The sequence below is a fragment of the Lycorma delicatula genome, chromosome 4, assembly GCF_047948215.1.
Source record: "Lycorma delicatula isolate Av1 chromosome 4, ASM4794821v1, whole genome shotgun sequence".
NCBI lineage: Eukaryota > Metazoa > Arthropoda > Insecta > Hemiptera > Fulgoridae > Lycorma > Lycorma delicatula.
The window spans coordinates 162,523,146-162,547,857 of record NC_134458.1 but is presented as its reverse complement, the minus strand read 5'-3'; the positions used below and the strand labels follow the sequence as shown (position 1 = coordinate 162,547,857).

General features: G+C 32.0%; 1 protein-coding gene across 2 annotated transcripts in view; it reads right to left on the bottom strand.

Annotated features, from left to right (window-relative positions):
* Window positions 1–11,566: 11,566 nt before the first annotated feature.
* LOC142324040 (uncharacterized) overlaps window positions 11,567–24,712 on the bottom strand; it is a 359,533-nt gene continuing 346,387 nt past the window's right edge. For both annotated transcript variants that reach the window (XM_075364631.1, XM_075364632.1), the window contains one exon: window positions 11,567–14,363. In XM_075364631.1, coding sequence (XP_075220746.1) covers window positions 12,239–14,363 — 2,125 coding nt within the window. In that variant the 3' untranslated portion in view covers window positions 11,567–12,238. The remainder of the gene's footprint in view (window positions 14,364–24,712) is intronic.

Sequence of the window (24,712 nt, the reverse complement as noted above, 5' to 3'; positions counted from 1 at the left end):
TAAAAAATTGACATCTTTCAGCTTTATTTATTAGTTTGAAATAATTATCGTTATGTAGCCTTAACATTTCATTTAATTTTCTTTTATGTTTTCGACGCGCATTAATTTTTTTAATTTTATAAAACAATTTTATTTTAATAACAGTTTTTCTATAAAAAAACTTTAATCAAGCTTGCTGTGTTTTTATGCAGTTCGAATGGATAAATATATCATCTAGCAAGAATCTGAGCAAACAAAAATAAAAATCAATCCCATAATGACTGACCAGAAAGAATCTCATAGCATTGGTAAATTTAATAACTTTTAACTAAGATAACAACTAAGATCTGCAACTTACATTATCCTATTTTACATGATATATTATTATACTTATATTGCATGGAATTAATTCAGTAAGAAAATGTCTGGCCACTGGAAAATTCATGAGGTCCCTTTCATGAGATTTCAAATTATTGGTATAATTTAATGAGAATTCCGAGCAAACTATCCCTTTTCCAACATTGCTTTGTAGTTCTGTGTATTGAGTTATATGAATAATAGCTTTATCTTAATGTTAAATGTTTACAATTTTGGAATAGTCAAACCAGCTAGATAGATATAACTTAGTTGAAAAGTTCTATAAGGTATGGATGTAGTTCTCCTGCTAGGAATCCAATGGGGGGAGCTAGTAGTAATACTAGTACATTCCTATCCAATGATGTTCATTGTACAGCCACTCTTTGGTGAACCAAATACTTGTAGAATTGAATGTAACCTGCTCTTTTTAGCAGGTTTGGGTCAGCATGCAGTATTATTTTTGGCTAAGTGAAGAAGACAACAGGAAACTTTTTCACTCCCTGAAGAAATCTGTCTTGTTATATTCAAAGAGAGCTTGCAACCTAAATTAGATTTACTCATTTAGAATTAATTACCTTGTGTAAGAAATTATAGTTTGTAAGATTATCATGTGGTTGTTTATGTTTAGCTTGTCAACTAGTTTGATGCTATTTTCTGTTTCTTTCTGTTATGTGATATTTTACCTCCACTCATTTAGTACATCATACAGCCTCCCTTACCCACTTTATATATCCCAGCCATTCTGCACAGTTTTTTTTACCTTCTCCATATTACTCCATCACAGATAAAGCAAAGGTAAATATTTTAATACATGGTCAACCAACCTCAAATTTTCTTCTTGAGAAGATTGAGGGATTCTTAAGACATTTCAAATTTTATCAACGCGCCTAATTTTTCCAACATTAACAAATAATTAAACCTAAACTTCTTTTTCCGAAGATTTTACTATTTTACTATTATATCATGCTACCTTCCAAGCGAGTATTTTTAAAAATCTTTCTAGTTGTAACTTGAACATTTGATTTTAGTAGATTTCTCTTAGCATGAACTCTCTGCTTGTGTTGATCTTCTGAAAACTAGATTTGAATACAAAAACTTACTCACCATCATTCCCTGGAAATACTGTTAATCACAACTTTCATTAGTATAAATAATAAAAATGAACATCATATGTTCGTTCGACTGGACCTCCTCGCAGACGCACAGCTCATCAGCTGCCGGGCGGAACCGAAACAAATATTGGTTCAAGTTCGCGTGGTTGGAGAGCAGCAGCTGGGCATCCGTTGCCCTTAAAAACGAAGGAGAAACATACCATTCCCCCAAGTCCTGTATGAATCTATACAAGGACCTTCCCTTAGTTGTGGTGTGCCATTATTGCTGCCGTGCATCTATTGCGAGGCTGTAAAGCCTTCTCTGCAGGCAGGAAATGGGCAACTGAACGAAATTTAGTACCTAATTTAGTATAATTCTAAAAATCTTATAAATGGACAATTACTTACAAATTTCTTGACCTGCTTAGCTCATTCCTTAAAAATCAGTACATTTTTTATAATCCTTACACAGTATCTTATTTAGGAAATTCTTTCTTTTTTCCTATTTGGGGAAAATGTGAAAGAAATTCTGCATTCTTTGCTAAATGCAATAATCTAAGCTTAATAACAGTTAAATATGTCCCAAATTACAGAATTAATGACTTTACTTTCTTGTTGTCAGTTCTTCTCTTGAGCGAAATAAATTGTTCTTTGTAAGTTGTCGGTATTACAGAGAATAAAATTACGACATGCCTTAAAATTTATGCATTTCTTATTGGTGTTTTATTTATGCTTTCTTAACTTTATGGTGTTCTGATTTTTCAAGCCTTTTTTAAGTGGCCATAAGATACCATTTGAAAATCTCTTTTACAGTTAATTTTTGGGGCATGGAAATCTCATAAAGTATCATTTTACATATTTTTATGTGTATATTAGTTTCCATTCTAACTTAGAAATCTCTATACTTAGCTTTGTATTACATTAACTTTTATGTAGTTAAATAATTTTGTAATTTTAACTAAATATCAGGCTTTAATGGTTGTATTTAAGGTTATTATTTATTAATAAAAAGCTGAGCTCATTTGTTAATGAGTTTTAATCACTCAATATCTTCATTCTTCTATTACTAAGCTTTTTTTTTTGTGAAAAATAGTTTAAAAAATTGACATCTTTCAGCTTTATTTATTAGTTTGAAATAATTATCGTTATGTAGCCTTAACATTTCATTTAATTTTCTTTTATGTTTTCGACGCGCATTAATTTTTTTAATTTTATAAAACAATTTTATTTTAATAACAGTTTTTCTATAAAAAAACTTTAATCAAGCTTGCTGTGTTTTTATGCAGTTCGAATGGATAAATATATCATCTAGCAAGAATCTGAGCAAACAAAAATAAAAATAAATCCCATAATGTCTGACCAGAAAGAATCTCATAGCATTGGTAAATTTAATAACTTTTAACTAAGATAACAACTAAGATCTGCAACTTACATTATCCTATTTTACATGATATATTATTATACTTATATTGCATGGAATTAATTCAGTAAGAAAATGTCTGGCCACTGGAAAATTCATGAGGTCCCTCTCATGATATTTTAAATTATTGGTATAATTTAATGAGAATTCCGAGCAAACTATCCCTTTTCCAGCATTGCTTTGTAGTTTTGTGTATTGAGTTATATGAATAATAGAATTTATCTTAATGTTAAATGTTTACAATTTTGGAATAGTCTAACCAGCTAGATAGATATAACTTAGTTGAAAAGTTCTATAAGGTATGGATGTAGTTCTCCTGCTAGGAATCCAATGGGGGGAGCTAGTAGTAATACTAGTACATTCCTATCCAATGATGTTCATTGTACAGCCACTCTTTGGTGAACCAAATACTTGTAGAATTGAATGTAACCTGCTCTTTTTAGCAGGTTTGGGTCAGCATGCAGTATTATTTTTGGCTAAGTGAAGAAGACAACAGGAAACTTTTTCACTCCCTGAAGAAGTCTGTCTTGTTATATTCAAAGAGAGCTTGCAACCTAAATTAGATTTACTCATTTAGAATTACCTTGTGTAAGAAATTATAGTTTGTAAGATTATCATGTGGTTGTTTATGTTTAGCTTGTCAACTAGTTTGATGCTATTTTCTGTTTCTTTCTGTTATGTGATATTTTACCTCCACTCATTTAGTACATCATACAGCCTCCCTTACCCACTTTATATATCCCAGCCATTCTGCACAGTTTTTTTTACCTTCTCCATATTACTCCATCACAGATAAAGCAAAGGTAAATATTTTAATACATGGTCAACCAACCTCAAATTTTCTTCTTGAGAAGATTGAGGGATTCTTAAGACATTTCAAATTTTATCAACTCGCCTAATTTTTCCAACATTAACAAATAATTAAACCTAAACTTCTTTTTCCGAAGATTTTACTATTTTACTATTATATCATGCTACCTTCCAAGCGAGTATTTTTAAAAATCTTTCTAGTTCTAACTTGAACATTTGATTTTAGTAGATTTCTCTTAGCATGAACTCTCTGCTTGTGTTGATCTTCTGAAAACTAGATTTGAATACAAAAACTTACTCACCATCATTCCCTGGAAATACTGTTAATCACAACTTTCATTAGTATAAATAATAAAAATGAACATCATATGTTCGTTCGACTGGACCTCCTCGCAGATGCACAGCTCATCAGCTGCCGGGCGGAACCGAAACAAATATTGGTTCAAGTTCGCGTGGTTGGATAGCAGCAGCTGGGCATCCGTTGCCCTTAAAAACGAAGGAGAAACATACCATTCCCCCAAGTCCTGTATGAATCTATACAAGGACCTTCCCTTAGTTGTGGTGTGCCATTATTGCTGCCGTGCATCTATTGCGAGGCTGTAAAGCCTTCTCTGCAGGCAGGAAATGGGCAACTGAACGAAATTTAGTACCTAATTTAGTATAATTCTAAAAATCTTATAAATGGACAATTACTTACAAATTTCTTGACCTGCTTAGCTCATTCCTTAAAAATCAGTACATTTTTTATAATCCTTACACAGTATCTTATTTAGGAAATTCTTTCTTTTTTCCTATTTGGGGAAAATGTGAAAGAAATTCTGCATTCTTTGCTAAATGCAATAATCTAAGCTTAATAACAGTTAAATGTCCCAAATTACAGAATTAATGACTTTACTTTCTTGTTGTCAGTTCTTCTCTTGAGCGAAATAAATTGTTCTTTGTAAGTTGTCGGTATTACAGAGAATAAAATTACGACATGCCTTAAAATTTATGCATTTCTTATTGGTGTTTTATTTATGCTTTCTTAACTTTATGGTGTTCTGATTTTTCAAGCCTTTTTTAAGTGGCCATAAGATACCATTTGAAAATCTCTTACAGTTAATTTTTGGGGCATGGAAATCTCATAAAGTATCATTTTACATATTTTTATGTGTATATTAGTTTCCATTCTAACTTAGAAATCTCTATACTTAGCTTTGTATTACATTAACTTTTATGTAGTTAAATAATTTTGTAATTTTATCTAAATATCAGGCTTTAATGGTTGTATTTAAGGTTATTATTTATTAATAAAAAGCTGAGCTCATTTGTTAATGAGTTTTAATCACTCAATATCTTCATTCTTCTATTACTAAGCTTTTTTTTTTTGTGAAAAATAGTTTAAAAAATTGACATCTTTCAGCTTTATTTATTAGTTTGAAATAATTATCGTTATGTAGCCTTAACATTTCATTTAATTTTCTTTTATGTTTTCGACGCGCATTAATTTTTTTAATTTTATAAAACAATTTTATTTTAATAACAGTTTTTCTATAAAAAAACTTTAATCAAGCTTGCTGTGTTTTTATGCAGTTCGAATGGATAAATATATCATCTAGCAAGAATCTGAGCAAACAAAAATAAAAATCAATCCCATAATGACTGACCAGAAAGAATCTCATAGCATTGGTAAATTTAATAACTTTTAACTAAGATAACAACTAAGATCTGCAACTTACATTATCCTATTTTACATGATATATTATTATACTTATATTGCATGGAATTAATTCAGTAAGAAAATGTCTGGCCACTGGAAAATTCATGAGGTCCCTTTCATGAGATTTCAAATTATTGGTATAATTTAATGAGAATTCCGAGCAAACTATCCCTTTTCCAACATTGCTTTGTAGTTCTGTGTATTGAGTTATATGAATAATAGCTTTATCTTAATGTTAAATGTTTACAATTTTGGAATAGTCAAACCAGCTAGATAGATATAACTTAGTTGAAAAGTTCTATAAGGTATGGATGTAGTTCTCCTGCTAGGAATCCAATGGGGGGAGCTAGTAGTAATACTAGTACATTCCTATCCAATGATGTTCATTGTACAGCCACTCTTTGGTGAACCAAATACTTGTAGAATTGAATGTAACCTGCTCTTTTTAGCAGGTTTGGGTCAGCATGCAGTATTATTTTTGGCTAAGTGAAGAAGACAACAGGAAACTTTTTCACTCCCTGAAGAAGTCTGTCTTGTTATATTCAAAGAGAGCTTGCAACCTAAATTAGATTTACTCATTTAGAATTACCTTGTGTAAGAAATTATAGTTTGTAAGATTATGATGTGGTTGTTTATGTTTAGCTTGTCAACTAGTTTGATGCTATTTTCTGTTTCTTTCTGTTATGTGATATTTTACCTCCACTCATTTAGTACATCATACAGCCTCCCTTACCCACTTTATATATCCCAGCCATTCTGCACAGTTTTTTTTACCTTCTCCATATTACTCCATCACAGATAAAGCAAAGGTAAATATTTTAATACATGGTCAACCAACCTCAAATTTTCTTCTTGAGAAGATTGAGGGATTCTTAAGACATTTCAAATTTTATCAACTCGCCTAATTTTTCCAACATTAACAAATAATTAAACCTAAACTTCTTTTTCCGAAGATTTTACTATTTTACTATTATATCATGCTACCTTCCAAGCGAGTATTTTTAAAAATCTTTCTAGTTCTAACTTGAACATTTGATTTTAGTAGATTTCTCTTAGCATGAACTCTCTGCTTGTGTTGATCTTCTGAAAACTAGATTTGAATACAAAAACTTACTCACCATCATTCCCTGGAAATACTGTTAATCACAACTTTCATTAGTATAAATAATAAAAATGAACATCATATGTTCGTTCGACTGGACCTCCTCGCAGATGCACAGCTCATCAGCTGCCGGGCGGAACCGAAACAAATATTGGTTCAAGTTCGCGTGGTTGGATAGCAGCAGCTGGGCATCCGTTGCCCTTAAAAACGAAGGAGAAACATACCATTCCCCCAAGTCCTGTATGAATCTATACAAGGACCTTCCCTTAGTTGTGGTGTGCCATTATTGCTGCCGTGCATCTATTGCGAGGCTGTAAAGCCTTCTCTGCAGGCAGGAAATGGGCAACTGAACGAAATTTAGTACCTAATTTAGTATAATTCTAAAAATCTTATAAATGGACAATTACTTACAAATTTCTTGACCTGCTTAGCTCATTCCTTAAAAATCAGTACATTTTTTATAATCCTTACACAGTATCTTATTTAGGAAATTCTTTCTTTTTTCCTATTTGGGGAAAATGTGAAAGAAATTCTGCATTCTTTGCTAAATGCAATAATCTAAGCTTAATAACAGTTAAATGTCCCAAATTACAGAATTAATGACTTTACTTTCTTGTTGTCAGTTCTTCTCTTGAGCGAAATAAATTGTTCTTTGTAAGTTGTCGGTATTACAGAGAATAAAATTACCACATGCCTTAAAATTTATGCATTTCTTATTGGTGTTTTATTTATGCTTTCTTAACTTTATGGTGTTCTGATTTTTCAAGCCTTTTTTAAGTGGCCATAAGATACCATTTGAAAATCTCTTACAGTTAATTTTTGGGGCATGGAAATCTCATAAAGTATCATTTTACATATTTTTATGTGTATATTAGTTTCCATTCTAACTTAGAAATCTCTATACTTAGCTTTGTATTACATTAACTTTTATGTAGTTAAATAATTTTGTAATTTTATCTAAATATCAGGCTTTAATGGTTGTATTTAAGGTTATTATTTATTAATAAAAAGCTGAGCTCATTTGTTAATGAGTTTTAATCACTCAATATCTTCATTCTTCTATTACTAAGCTTTTTTTTTTTGTGAAAAATAGTTTAAAAAATTGACATCTTTCAGCTTTATTTATTAGTTTGAAATAATTATCGTTATGTAGCCTTAACATTTCATTTAATTTTCTTTTATGTTTTCGACGCGCATTAATTTTTTTAATTTTATAAAACAATTTTATTTTAATAACAGTTTTTCTATAAAAAAACTTTAATCAAGCTTGCTGTGTTTTTATGCAGTTCGAATGGATAAATATATCATCTAGCAAGAATCTGAGCAAACAAAAATAAAAATCAATCCCATAATGACTGACCAGAAAGAATCTCATAGCATTGGTAAATTTAATAACTTTTAACTAAGATAACAACTAAGATCTGCAACTTACATTATCCTATTTTACATGATATATTATTATACTTATATTGCATGGAATTAATTCAGTAAGAAAATGTCTGGCCACTGGAAAATTCATGAGGTCCCTTTCATGAGATTTCAAATTATTGGTATAATTTAATGAGAATTCCGAGCAAACTATCCCTTTTCCAACATTGCTTTGTAGTTTTGTGTATCGAGTTATATGAATAATAGAATTTATCTTAATGTTAAATGTTTACAATTTTGGAATAGTCTAACCAGCTAGATAGATATAACTTAGTTGAAAAGTTCTATAAGGTATGGATGTAGTTCTCCTGCTAGGAATCCAATGGGGGGAGCTAGTAGTAATACTAGTACATTCCTATCCAATGATGTTCATTGTACAGCCACTCTTTGGTGAACCAAATACTTGTAGAATTGAATGTAACCTGCTCTTTTTAGCAGGTTTGGGTCAGCATGCAGTATTATTTTTGGCTAAGTGAAGAAGACAACAGGAAACTTTTTCACTCCCTGAAGAAGTCTGTCTTGTTATATTCAAAGAGAGCTTGCAACCTAAATTAGATTTACTCATTTAGAATTAATTACCTTGTGTAAGAAATTATAGTTTGTAAGATTATCATGTGGTTGTTTATGTTTAGCTTGTCAACTAGTTTGATGCTATTTTCTGTTTCTTTCTGTTATGTGATATTTTACCTCCACTCATTTAGTACATCATACAGCCTCCCTTACCCACTTTATATATCCCAGCCATTCTGCACAGTTTTTTTTTACCTTCTCCATATTACTCCATCACAGATAAAGCAAACGTAAATATTTTAATACATGGTCAACCAACCTCAAATTTTCTTCTTGAGAAGATTGAGGGATTCTTAAGACATTTCAAATTTTATCAACTCGCCTAATTTTTCCAACATTAACAAATAATTAAACCTAAACTTCTTTTTCCGAAGATTTTACTATTTTACTATTATATCATGCTACCTTCCAAGCGAGTATTTTTAAAAATCTTTCTAGTTCTAACTTGAACATTTGATTTTAGTAGATTTCTCTTAGCATGAACTCTCTGCTTGTGTTGATCTTCTGAAAACTAGATTTGAATACAAAAACTTACTCACCATCATTCCCTGGAAATACTGTTAATCACAACTTTCATTAGTATAAATAATAAAAATGAACATCATATGTTCGTTCGACTGGACCTCCTCGCAAACGCACAGCTCATCAGCTGCCGGGCGGAACCGAAACAAATATTGGTTCAAGTTCACGTGGTTGGAGAGCAGCAGCTGGGCATCCGTTGCCCTTAAAAACGAAGGAGAAACATACCATTCCCCCAAGTCCTGTATGAATCTATATAAGGACCTTCCCTTAGTTGTGGTGTGCCATTATTGCTGCCGTGCATCTATTGCGAGGCTGTAAAGCCTTCTCTGCAGGCAGGAAATGAGCAACTGAACGAAATTTAGTACCTAATTTAGTATAATTCTAAAAATCTTATAAATGGACAATTACTTACAAATTTCTTGACCTGCTTAGCTCATTCCTTAAAAATCAGTACATTTTTTATAATCCTTACACAGTATCTTATTTAGGAAATTCTTTCTTTTTTCCTATTTGGGGAAAATGTGAAAGAAATTCTGCATTCTTTGCTAAATGCAATAATCTAAGCTTAATAACAGTTAAATATGTCCCAAATTACAGAATTAATGACTTTACTTTCTTGTTGTCAGTTCTTCTCTTGAGCGAAATAAATTGTTCTTTGTAAGTTGTCGGTATTACAGAGAATAAAATTACGACATGCCTTAAAATTTATGCATTTCTTATTGGTGTTTTATTTATGCTTTCTTAACTTTATGGTGTTCTGATTTTTCAAGCCTTTTTTAAGTGGCCATAAGATACCATTTGAAAATCTCTTACAGTTAATTTTTGGGGCATGGAAATCTCATAAAGTATCATTTTACATATTTTTATGTGTATATTAGTTTCCATTCTAACTTAGAAATCTCTATACTTAGCTTTGTATTACATTAACTTTTATGTAGTTAAATAATTTTGTAATTTTATCTAAATATCAGGCTTTAATGGTTGTATTTAAGGTTATTATTTATTAATAAAAAGCTGAGCTCATTTGTTAATGAGTTTTAATCACTCAATATCTTCATTCTTCTATTACTAAGCTTTTTTTTTTGTGAAAAATAGTTAAAAAAATTGACATCTTTCAGCTTTATTTATTAGTTTGAAATAATTATCGTTATGTAGCCTTAACATTTCATTTAATTTTCTTTTATGTTTTCGACGCGCATTAATTTTTTTCAATTTTATAAAACAATTTTATTTTAATAACAGTTTTTCTATAAAAAAACTTTAATCAAGCTTGCTGTGTTTTTATGCAGTTCGAATGGATAAATATATCATCTAGCAAGAATCTGAGCAAACAAAAATAAAAATCAATCCCATAATGACTGACCAGAAAGAATCTCATAGCATTGGTAAATTTAATAACTTTTAACTAAGATAACTAAGATCTGCAACTTACATTATCCTATTTTACATGATATATTATTATACTTATATTGCATGGAATTAATTCAGTAAGAAAATGTCTGGCTTGGTATAATTTAATGAGAATTCCGAGCAAACTATCCCTTTTCCAGCATTGCTTTGTAGTTTTGTGTATCGAGTTATATGAATAATAGAATTTATCTTAATGTTAAATGTTTACAATTTTGGAATAGTCTAACCAGCTAGATAGATATAACTTAGTTGAAAAGTTCTATAAGGTATGGATGTAGTTCTCCTGCTAGGAATCCAATGGGGGGAGCTAGTAGTAATACTAGTACATTCCTATCCAATGATGTTCATTGTACAGCCACTCTTTGGTGAACCAAATACTTGTAGAATTGAATGTAACCTGCTCTTTTTAGCAGGTTTGGGTCAGCATGCAGTATTATTTTTGGCTAAGTGAAGAAGACAACAGGAAACTTTTTCACTCCCTGAAGAAGTCTGTCTTGTTATATTCAAAGAGAGCTTGCAACCTAAATTAGATTTACTCATTTAGAATTAATTACCTTGTGTAAGAAATTATAGTTTGTAAGATTATCATGTGGTTGTTTATGTTTAGCTTGTCAACTAGTTTGATGCTATTTTCTGTTTCTTTCTGTTATGTGATATTTTACCTCCACTCATTTAGTACATCATACAGCCTCCCTTACCCACTTTATATATCCCAGCCATTCTGCACAGTTTTTTTTACCTTCTCCATATTACTCCATCACAGATAAAGCAAACGTAAATATTTTAATACATGGTCAACCAACCTCAAATTTTCTTCTTGAGAAGATTGAGGGATTCTTAAGACATTTCAAATTTTATCAACTCGCCTAATTTTTCCAACATTAACAAATAATTAAACCTAAACACTGATTACACCTTTTATGCAGGTACACAGTATGGTTTGTACCTGTTTTGTGTCCAGTTACATTTAATGTTATCTTCTTTTTCCGAAGATTTTACTATTTTACTGTTATATCATGCTACCTTCCAAGCGAGTATTTTTAAAAAGCATGAATTCTCTGCTTGTGTTGATCTTCTGAAAACTAGATTTGAATACAAAAACTTACTCACCATCATTCCCTGGAAATACTGTTAATCTCAACTTTCATTAGTATAAATAATAAAAATGAAACAAAAAATTAAAATTGGTTAAAAATAATTTATTCGGTTCAGTTCATCAGAGTTAAAAAATAAGCCTAAAAGGTTAAAAAATTTATTTACAAATACATCTTACATTTATAATAATCATTAATAATTACACAAGACAATGTCTTTATAATTATTTTCTTTATATAATTAGAGATTTTAAGTTTCTTGACTTAATGTAACTAAAAAAAATGTGATTCTGCACAAACACTCACACTTCCATAATTTCAGTCAGGTACATGGTAATGTTAATAATGAATTAATCAGCAGCAATGCCTTTTGTATTAATAAATTTTAATACATATTCGATAAGGAACAAGCTTCTTATTTGCCCAGCACCTTCCATTAGAAGCTGTTTATTAAAAAAAATTACTTTGCTTGCTTCACTATGTGCTCTATCTGTGTTTGTAATAACTATCAGCGGCCTCCCCCCTCATATCAGCAGTATATGAATGAATACATTAATTGTGTACTGTATATATATTTCAGTCGGGGATTTATGTTTACTTGAGAACTTTTAAATTGAATATAGATTTTAAAAATTTGCATATTAAACATCTTCATTCAAATTTTAACACGTTCAATTTCAATAAAGGATTCGATTAACGAGTGAAGAATTATTACTTTTTAAATAAACTCGACGACATTGCTGCTAATATATATTATTAATAAAGAGCATCAGAATGTCCATGTTCCGAACCGATGTGTGATTTACGAGTACTATCCGTCGAAGCCCCGGACCAAGAGAACGACGGTGGACGTAGAGGTCTTCCATCCGATCGACGACCTGCTAGGCCGCGAATAACTTTATCCGTGCAAGTAAATGCGAGGAAAATGAAAAGACCCTGCAGGGTGTTTAAGGCGATAAAAGCGTACCATAGTCCTTCGATGTCAAATGTACCTGCTACTAAACCGATCGTCCACGTTATACCCATAACGAGCGCCAAACGTATATAAAGACGAAAATCTCGTTGAGTTCCTGCACTGGCTGTAAATCTTGTCGTCGATGTCGAAGAGTATATCATATGCGCTGAACTTCCGAAGAAAATTGTGTTTAATACCATGGTAAATGCGATTGGACAGGCGAAGAATATCAGCAGCGCCTTTCTTTGTCCGAACCAACAAGAATGCAAACCGAAATCCGGTTTAATATCTGCGGGTACCGCGTTTCTCGGAGAAGTATCGATGAAAATAGCGGAACCGAGGATTATTCCCGGCGCTACCCAACTCCATAGCGAGTATAAAGTAAATTTTCTCCATTGTTTTCCAGAAGATACGCGCAGTTCTGCCGTAGCTAAACGTAACGTTCTCCAAATATCAAAAGCCATGGTCAGCATCCAAGAAAACGACGCTAAGAAACAATAGTACATTACGACGGCGTTAATATAACACGGAGTACCTTCTAATACTTGACCGGCCATAAAAGTCGAATAAGCTACGAGCAACGATAAACAAAGACAAGCGAGGTTTTTTCCGGAAAGATTTCGAAGCTCCGGTAGCAGTGCGAATGCGGTAAGATGAAGAAGAAGAAATATAATCGATATTCCGAGTCCGGCGAAGGTTATATAACCCATGTACGGACCGAATTTATCGACTAATTTCGTTCCGAAATCGTCATCGACACAAACTTCAACGGACCCGTCGTGACGTAATCTGTATTCACCGTTCCAATATCTTCGTCCGTACATCGGTACGAAAATCGTACCGTTTTCTTTTACGTAATCTTCTTTATTTAATACTATTTTCAAGCATTCCGATTCGGCGTCTACTTGAAGAAATTCGATACTATTTATCGAATCGTTTTGTAACAGATCACTATTTTTTTTAGCGTTACGATCTGTAATGTTTTCGTGCCTTTCCGGTACGACAATGTAATATCTGTCGCTTTCATGAGATATATCGTGTAGAATATCGCGACATGTTTTGAAAAACGGATCGTAAATCTGTTGTTTGTTACACGGCCTTATTTTACCTACGATTCTGCCTCCTGTTAAATCAAATAATACGGCGAAAGCGGCCGCCCTAAATTCCTTATTAAAAAATTCTCTCATCAACGTCTTTGTGCACTGAAGATATTGCAACGGAACATTATTGCAAACGGCACAGTGCGGATTCCGGTAACCTTCTTTGCCTTGGTATACGAGGGATGTATACGCTTCACAACGGTTTCGGACGTCGACATTCGTCCAGTTCACCGCACACGTTTTAACTGTATTTACCTGACAGCGTCGCACTATTTTCGATGAAGTTTCCGGTATTACGGGATCTACCGTACAAGGATAAAATTTATTATTTATTGATAATCCCCATGTACTTTTAGTTTCATTGTACGTTAAATATTGTGTAACTTTATCTCTCGTTATGTTATGAAAATGAACAAAAGTAGGACATTCTAATCTAGGACTCCAAGGATCGATCAAAGTTTCCTGATGACAATAAGCGCAGAACGCATTGCGATATGTCACTTCCGATAGCGTGCTAGTAGCGGGTAGATTTAAAAGAGGATCGTGATTGTTACCGTACGATCCGGCTTCACATAAATCTCTTATTCTTCTATCTTCCCATCCTGGAGGACATGTCGTTCTCATATAAATACCGCCGAATTGTCTCAACTCGATACAACTAAACGACGCTAGCGCTCTTCTTTGTTCTGCTACGTCGAAATACTTTGAATCTAAACAGCAGTCACCGTATCTTGCACACATCGGATCGCACATACAATTTCTTTCTCTCCAATCGATTTCTCCATAATCATCGATATCTTCACAGCTTGCTTTTTCATCACAGGTCCTAAAAACAAAAAAATTACTATAAAAAAACTATAAAAAAAAGTACATTTATAGATATCCTAAAGCACGATTCTGCAATTAATTGTTACAAAATATGAGCCAATTTCTAAGAAATTTCTAAAATATGAGTTTTTTCATTTCTGTTTTTTTTTTGTCATATAATTTAAATTCTATACAAGAGTGTGGCTTCAGATCGTCTAGTATAATTAATGTTGATTTTAAGGTTAATTAGTCAAAGTAACTCTACATAATATGTTTTCAGGTTTGATTCGTGATTTTAGATTTCATAATATTTTATCTTTCTACTAAGTAGGGGTATGTGTTTGTCGCGCAATATTTTACAACAGCAAACTTTTTAATTTTATATTTTTTTCAATACAGCATCGATTCATCTGATGTACGAGATACCGAATATATATTCTTTTCTTGTATTAGAGCGATGTGCTCGCTACATGGTCAGTCCTTGTAATCAAGAGATTAAAAAACAGTTGGCCTGATATGAAATTATTTATTCCTCATCTAAGCCCTACCTACTATTTCGTAGTCGTAAAATTTAACATATTATAAATGCGTGTACGTTTTTTGGATAATTGTTTTTACTCGACAGATTTAAGCGAGCCTGTATTAAGCTCACAAGAATGCGGGGCTAAGTTTGAAATATGGGGCTGAATAAAGATAGAAAGCGATGTTAATTCGTAAACTCGATCGGTCCTCGGATTTTCTAATCGGATCAGGCAGGGAATGCTCGAAGAGGGTTCTGCTTTTACGAGGGTAATTCAATAAATAAATAGGCAAATGGCAGCAGCGGAATAACAACTATTCATTAGAATAAAGTGAAACTGTCTGATGCTCAAGTTGTACCTTGTGGAAAATATCAGCCGTTTGAAAAGAATTTCAATTATTATAGCCTCTTGTTTATTTAAAAATGTTAGTTCCGCTTGAAACGTGTACCATGGAAGGACAGCGTTGTATGGTAAGATTTTTATTTTCATAAGGTGTAAAATTGGCTGAAATTCACTCGCGGATGTTAAAACATAACAAAAGTTTATAAACCGTGCAAAATTAATCGGGCAGAATGAGTGTCGCTGATTTTCATCGTAGCGGAAGACCGGTGGAAGTTTTGACTGAAGCTTTGACAAAATCGCATTAATGATCTGATTAGGACAGATGCGTAAAAATTAGGGAAATTTCTGAAATTTGTAGCGCGAGTATCGGCAGGTTCGATTCCGGTATCTATCTATACGAATGTTTGCTTGTTTGTCCCGTATGCGTTCGTATACCATTCATTCGATTACGATGAAATTTTGGTGAGGATTTGTGCGCACGCCCGCGAAGGTTTCTGAATTACTTTAGACCAGCTAGGTGGTGCTGGGGTCGAAATTATACAATTTCTAAAAATTGTATAAACTTGTATTGAGAATTATACTGGACCTATTTACGCGTGGGGTTTTGGAAAATGGTCCACGTTGTCCGTAGAAGGTTTAAAGCTATTGAAATCCTCTTTCAAATCCGATTTGACGTTTGAATTTATTTACATTTTGACTTTTAAAGTTCCGTTCTGTAATGTTCAGTTTCTAATCTTTTGTCAAACTTTCAGTCGTGTTCATTTAATTATATATATATATATATATATATATAAAGACCCAGTTTATTGCGACTACTTGAAAGAACAACGTATAATCAACAGCGAGTACTATTGTACACGCTAGGAAATAATGTGGAACCTGCAATAAAGAGAAAATGTCTTAGTTCTCTCTCAAAAGTCGTATTCTTTTATACAATAACTCCCAATTTCATACCGCTCGAAAGACAGAGGAAGTTACTATTAAATTCGGTTTGGGAGGTGTTGCCACATCTACCTTACAATTTCGGTTTGCATCAGATTTTTTTTGATCCTTCGTGGCACCAAGTATGGATTATATTATCTATGGTAGATGACAAATCGAACTGAGCGTTCGATTAAAATGTATAGATGCTTCGATACAAGTTAATCTATTTCAAGTTGAAATCTATCTTGAGTGATTCGGTTCAGTTTTAGTACTTGTTGGTCTGTATTTTTATAAATATTTCTGGAATGGCACAACATAAGTTCTTCTATATTTTGAGAAGTAATCATTGCTGGGATTAAATAATGAATAAATTAAAAAAAAGGTGAGGGTAATTTCGGAATTTTTAGTTTTTCACTTTTTGTATGCAATGGTAGGAAAATCGAGCTTTAAATTCAACCGGTTTTAGCGGTGGAGACCAAAGATGTTCAAATTTGGGTATAAATCTCAGTTTGGCCTGATTTACGGCCCCGCCTAGTCCGACGGGGCCGAAAATGAAAACGTTTTTAAAAAAATCTGATGTGGGCACCACATGACTTCCTTGTACGCCTATTAAATTATATATGCACATTTTTTGCTGCACTTTTTGAAAGTAAGATGCGATCCTCCCATTCTTTAATAAAGTGAACAGTTACGCGTATTTGCATTGTGGTGGACACCACATTGCATCGCATTTTTTTGTGGTGTCCGTATCAGCATTTTATATATTAGTCCGTATTAGTTTATATATTAATTTTGTTTCACGTCGTTCAAGTAGTTACGTGGTGTAAGTGAGTGTCGCATCCGTAAACATGCACACATCGGTTCGAATCAGACTTCATATACATATTTTAAAGTTTAAATATATTGATTTATTAATATAATTAATTATTAACCTCTGTAAAAATACTGTTTTTTTTTTTCTTATTGTAAAAAACGTTTTAAAATATATAATATTCAATCCGGAGTTAATAATTATTAATAAATAAATATATTTAAATTTAAAAGAAATATATGTATATGAAGTCGGATGTGAACCGATGTGCCTTTCCCTTGTAAAAATATTACAATATTTTGAAATATATTAAATATATTAAAATATTGAAATATTTCCAATATTTCATTAATTGAAAATAGTACCTTTTACGATATTCGTTAAAAGGCTCTTCATGAGGACTTATTATAGTTAAAAAAAATAGTTCAAAATCTAATAAATTTGGTTTGACATTGGTCCGGTCGATTGCAGTCAAAAGGGAGGTGTGCCACTACTAGATGTTACACAGTCCTAAATTCAAAATTTCAAAATTCTACGGCTAATCGTTTTGAGTTATGCGAGAGATACATACGTACATACGTCACACCGAAACTAGTCAAAATGGATATTTAATTAACTTGTGAATGAGATCGACTCGCTTATATGCAATAATAAACAATATGATGAGAAAATCTGATAAAATTTTAAACAAATGTTTATTTCCTTATCTTGTACTCTAATACGTACAAGACTATTATTATTACAATTACTATTTTATTTTTTATCTCCCCTATCGTTACTCCGATGTAGGTTTTTCAGCGGTTTTCTCTAATCCTTCCAGGTAATTATTGGATGTTTCGTTCCCGACGTGATCTATAAAACGGTATTATAATCCGAATAAATATTCATTACTGTATTTACACTGTTCAAGTCCAGCCAGTTAATCATAATTTGTTTTGCTATTTATATAATGAGGCAGCATAATCTCAAAAATAAAAATAAGGTAATACATGAGTAAACATTTGATTTAGATTTCCATTTATATGAAGCAGTATTTTGTATCTGCCTAGTGAATGTCAGGCGCTTCAAGAACAACAGCAAACAGGTAGATCGGTAGCTTTATTACAATGTAGCTAGAACGATATTACAGAGTGAATACTACTCTCTCCCGTAGCGATGTAATATACGTAGCTGTCGACAACACAATTTGGAATTTGTATTGATAACACTGATACTATCAATAACTTAGAATAAGTTATAAATGTTATCAATAACTAAGATAAAGGGACTCTCAGTCCCTTTTTCTTTAATTCTTTCTTTATACTTGTACAATATATAATCCTTAAGCTTAATGTCACTGGCCAAAGACAATTTGTATGGAACTGTACGCTTCACAGTTCCAACGGCGTGGTGTTTGGCTGTTGTGCGCATGCGCACACATGAATCTGCATGCGTGGCTGCGAGGGAGAGAGAGCGAGAACTGTCGCTACCGCAGTGCCGACCTTGGCGAACTGGTGGAAGGTAGTTTTTTTTTACTCCGCGATGTAGTGATCAGAAGATTGAGCCCTTGGAAAGCAAGGGGTTCATTGATTGCCAAATCAATCCAAAACACGCTGGAAGGGCGAAAGGGAAGTTAATTAGTAAAAACTATGTAATTGTTTCTGTCTACATAGAAATTTAAATTAAGCACCAATGGACTAGTGTTTTTAAGCGGGCATTTTATTAAGCTATCCAATAATACTAAAAAATATCTATATTGACGTTAATAAAAACGTCAATTTTTATTTATTCGGTTAATGCGAATACGGTTTTTAAGTACAATGTGCATAAAAACGTGTACCCATATTCTTGAATGTGATAAAGTGTAGAATTAGATTTTCCTGCTTCTAGCTATTCTATTTGATTCATTTTTTTCGGTTATTTTGTTTTACAGAAAAATTTAACCACGCCTTGCAAAATAAAATTTTTTCTGGAGCAGCATCTCCACTAATTTTAGCTACGAGCCGCCACTGATATTGAAACCTGTTATCCTTTAAATTCAAACTTACGAACCTATTTTATTTTTAACCTATTTTATTTGTAAGTAATCCATTTTACAACGCCTAACTTGTAACGTTCTCTTTTTGTAAACGAGATAAACGTTTTCTGATCGAAAATGAAATTTTTAGGAACGATTTCGAAGAGAACATTATTTTAAAATAAATAACGAAACGGAAATATTATTGTAATAATAGAAGAATTAAAGTAAAACCGAGTAAGGTTTCACCTGATTTCAATCTTATTTTCTAACAAGCTGATGCGTGACTGTTACAGAAAATTCGTTAATAATCCGTATTTTGTCGTAAAACTATTACGTGTTTCCGATTCATATTAAAGTATCGCTTCGTAATAAAGAAATAAAAACTGTCAAATCAAAACACTCTTATAATAAAAAATTAAATCCTTTGTTACATCTAATGAAAAGATTCACTTGATTCTTTTTTCAAATTAAATTATTACATACAAAAATTTTTTTTATTTTACTTTCTCGGCTATAATTATCGCTGCTGGAGCAGCGTAGTTATTAAGACAAAGTTTAGCGACAGGTATTGGGTATATCGGTTTGGGTATCAGTTTTTTTTTTGCAAACGTCTACGTTCCAACTCCCCTTAAGTCCAAAAAATAAGCAAACATATTTACGTACGGAAGTTGTTTCGGCCTGTATATTAACTATGTTTAATCTGGCTCGACATAAATTCTTCGAAAATTGATTGGATTAAATTTTAGACAAAATTAAAAATAGGGAAGTGGTATTATTCGCCATTTTAAATTTACTTTTGAGTCTTAGTACGATGAAATTACTTATTTAAAATTCAAAAGTTTTGTGTCAGTAATCGGATGTAATAATGGTGGGAGAGATTCAACATTATTTTTAATTAGTTTTTAACTCGTATTCAACCTGTTGACCAAAAAAAAGTTTGAATTAACTAATATTTGGCTGCATACCATACCCAGCTACGACCTGGTTTTTTACCCCATCGGGTAAAGGGGAATCACATTACCCGTATTTTTTTAGAAAAGTTTTTTTTAGCCTTTCTGAATAATAGTGCACCTAAGAGTTATTTTAGTAAATAATTATTCAAATAAACTTTTAACCCCAAAAATCAAGTTGGTTGAGTGCGACCCGTACTCAACCTCAATTTTAAAGTCTAAAATTCCGCTGGTTAATTTTCGATGTCATTTAATGAAGGGGGTCAAATCGGTCCCAAATTTTTTTACTGATTTGATCTTTTTACTGAATTGAATTATTAAAAACACTAGCGCATGTGAAATAATCTGTCTGGCAAAACCGGAAAAGTTATTCAACCCTTTGACGGTTTTTTATTTCTTCGTTACTAGTATACTAAAGAGTTGTGTAATTTAGATGATTTTGCCACGTTACTGTGTCTTAAACAAAAGTTTAAACTTGCGAGCTGTTTTCAGTTTCTTTTTATTGACGCGATAGTAGAAAATGAAGCATGATTTTAAAAACATTTTTGGAATTTAGATGGATATAAAAAAAAGTTAAAATTTGATATCGTAACATTTTGTTTATTTAATCTCTGACCATCTATACGATTGAACGATTTTAAAAGCGAATTCTGATTGACGGGCGTCTCGCGATAAATTTGGTATCGTAGAATTGCCGATGAAGACGCGTACGACTGTAGATTTGTTATTTTATGAATTAAAAAGCTGAGCGTGAAACGGCAGTTCTCTCTTTCATGTACTCACGATTTATAATCAGTTACAGTAGCAGATATGCTAAACTAAAACATAAGATTTACATAAAACTAAACAAGTGAAAGATTTACGCTGTTATATTTATTGATTTTAAATTAATTAAAATTTAAAATCAATAAAAATTATTACCTATTAAAAAATTTTTTTTAGATTACGTAATTATTGACAAATATATATTTTATTACTGTAACACAAAGAAATCACCCTCCGAGTTATGGGGTTTAGTACAACTGTCGCCCAAAAATTCAATCTCCAGATTTTAATATTTTGAGGAGCTCAGATGTAAGCAATCTTAAAATATGGTTGTTGGTATTTGACCGCTTCTGGAAATTAATTTTGATCAGTTTTATTGTTATTTTAAGATCGCTATTTTCTCCTGTTAGAAGAAAATTAAGAACAATTCACTGTCTTTAAAATAATTAAGTTAAAAATAATGACCCGTACACGATTTTGCATGTATGTTCAAGCTATTTTTTTTAACCAAATAAGACTGATTTCGATGAATTTTTCCTTGTTTTAAAATTATTTGTTGGGTTTTCCAGAACATTAAAATGGATTTGAAAAAAATTAGGTATTCACGATAATAATTATAGGATTAAATTTTTATTTATTTGTTCATTCAACGTCATTATTGCTTTGAATATAATTTTGATATTATGATGCTGTATAGTGTGATGCTTAGCTATACATTATCACACTATACACAATCATAATATCAAAATTAATATTTATATGTGTGTGTATAATTAGTTGGAATATGGTAATAAATAAAATGGTAATAAATATGGTAATAAAGATCGTTTCTTTGGATTTCTTTTTTACTTATTTGTACGAAGTAAAGGAAGTATTGTGATTTTCACAATAAAGTAAAGGACTATTGTAATATCTAGTTGTGCTCTTGATTGCAATCGACTGGACGAAAAGTGTCCAAAAAAGCCCAAAATTAAAAAAAATTGGTTTTTGGACTTTATTAGCTGCAGTAATAAGTCCCAATTGAGAGCTTTTCAACGATATTTCATAAGTGGTACTTACTTTCATTGGTTCCGGAGTTCATTGGTTCATATCGTTTTTTTTAACTATTTTTTTTTTTTTTACTTTAAATTGATTTATTAATTAACTAACCTCGGATTGTAAAAAAATACAATAAATAATTCAATAATAACAATAAAAAAATTGATTAATAAATATCAGAAGTTATTAATTGGCGTAATGTAATGTAATTTAATAGGCGTACAAGGCGTACTATCTCAGATTCAGAAAATAACTAGAATGATGTAATCTGTCCCCGAGCTTTATTAGTTTGTACATAGAAGGAGCGATATTGGAATCTAAAAATTTGTGAGCGCAGTTACAATCCTGGAAGAATAAAAATATTAATTTTAAAACTGACGTTGCTATTTACCGGAAAGAAAATTTTGAAAATATGTATTTTTGTAGAACGTAGCGCTTTATGGTAGCGAGACGAACGACAAAAACAAAAAATAGACACCATTGAAATGCAATGTTACGGAAGGATATTAGAAATTAGACGGAAAATAAAATTCGAATTGAAGTCTTAAGAAGATTAGAAGAAAAACGTTTGTGGCACAATTAGCAAAGATACTGACCAGGACCATAGATTTAATTTAGAAGAATTTATACACCGTGTACTTTGGCCTCTTTCTTAAGTCAGATAACCGAAAAGTTTGTTAATAGTTTGTTACTCATTTACAACTCTGTAGAACAAAGAATTAATTTTATGTACTGTATTTGTGATATAACCCAATGTGGGTCACGAGATTAAGCACACATTCTAAGATAAATCTTAAAATTATAATTTTAAGATTATGCTAGTTACCTATGTGTAAATCTAATAAAATTACTTGTAGTAGTATTGTAAATATGAACGAAACTTAATTTCGCTTTTCCTATATCGATAGGTTAACTGAAAGGAAATTTTGTGGCGTGTAAATTATGTACAATACATTACATACATACTGTATTTATACAACACAAACACATTTTATATTGTATAGTAGTAAACTAAATACAGTACTGTATACGTATTGTACAAAATTATTGTTATATTCAAAACCCTGTTAGCAGTGAAAAGAAGTCTGCCATTTTCTTTTGTTTCATGTTACTATTTATCAGCTGCATAATCCTGCCATCTTTTCTTATTCAGAACATCGGATGCTGTTCAACATATAACAGGGCATTTCTAGCACATCTTTACCTTCCCCGCGTGAGAAAGTTTTGTTCTTAGAGCTTCGTCGGATTCATTCTGACTTTCTTTTTGTTCATTATTCATCTTTATTATTTTTCCACATTTTCATCTTCATTTAACCACTCGATTACGTCTTTGTTAGAAGTTTCGCACCCTGTATATATCGCACTAATGGCAACAGTTCGTCTTCCCAGTGCTGGGCGTAACATCTGTGACTATTGAAGGCCAAATTTTTCGCCAAGATCTTTACATTGTTTTTTCAGATATTTCATTCCATACGCCTGGTACAATGTAAATAACATCTTTGATGTTAATTTGTTTTAAAGCTTATTACTATATAAAAATTACTGTCGTCAGATAGTTCCTAAATTGAAGTAAGTAAACCTTATTTTGTATAGATTTTTTTTGTTGAGGCTTTAACACCTTGATCCATCGGTTGTATTAAATTTGTAACATTTGCTGACAGTATGTGGCTTAATTAAATCGCGTTCAGTAAGATCACATGATGAACGACTAGGCGCATTGTCTAATAGAATAATGTTACCTTATTATTTTCATTATCAAATCAGTCTTGAGATAAAAAGGAATCCAACCAAGTAGATTTCTATGCACGATAATAAACGGATAGCGATGATTATTTACATTTTTAAAAGCCTTACAGATTTTTCCTACAACGAACAGTGGTAATTTATGTGATCCCTGCTTTTCGAGCAAAGTCTTACGCGGAAGCATTCTATAATATAATCCTGCTTCATCTACATTATAAATCTGATCGGCCACCATGTTATCAGTTATAATATTTATTATCCGATTTGAAAAGTTAGTAGTAGCTGATCAGCTGATGTTTCTTTTATTTAACAGCTTTTAGTTTTTTTCCATTTTTTAAACCATTCCTCGCTAGCAGTAAAATTCTAGTTCGCTTTCTTCAGCGTACAGCGACTGATAAAGCAAGTGTTTCACTTGATACAATGGAACAAAAAGCTTTTATGTTTATTTTATTTTTCTTCCAGTCTATTATAGTTTCCCCGACCACGAAATTAAGAGAATGTTTTTTAACAGACTCCCCCTTTTCTAAATGTTCCAAAGCTTGCAGTTTTTTCTCCAACGAAACTACGACGCGTTTCCTTTTGTCGCCAATATTCATTTGTCTCGGTATACAATGCGATTTAAATTAACTGCACATAAACTAATTACAATACTCTAAATTACTACAACGAAAAAAGATCATGTTTCGATTAAGACGTAAACTGAACGCCCGCAACTGAATGAACCTCACAATGTCTAAGAAAACAAATCGAAAGGATGGCGATTAATATACACAATGTTTACAATTAAGTTGTACAGAACGTGACTTATGTACAGAACGTGACTAATTTCTTAGGATAAATAATGATCGTTTGTTACTACAGTACGTAGTAAATAAACTACGTTTTGGAATTATCGTAAATTTCCATATTTTGTTACAGTCTTTATTTAAACAGATATAATAAAAAAAATCACTTTCTTGAAAAAAGTGTCTTAATGGAAAGTTCGATTGAGAGAGAGAGAGAGAGAGAGAGAGAGAGAGAGAGAGAGAGAGAGAGAGAGAGAGAGAGAGAGAGAGAGAGAGAGAGAGAGAGAGAGAGAGAGAGAGAGAGAGAGAGAGAGAGAGAGAGAGGGAGAGAGAGAGAGAGAGAGAGAGAGAGAGAGAGAGAAGAGAGAGAGAGAGAGAGAGAGAGAGAGAGAGAGAGAGAGAGAGAGAGAGAGAGAGAGAGAGAGAGAGGAGAGAGAGAGAGAGAGAGAGAGAGAGAGAGAGAGAGAGAGAGAGAGAGAGAGAGAGAGAG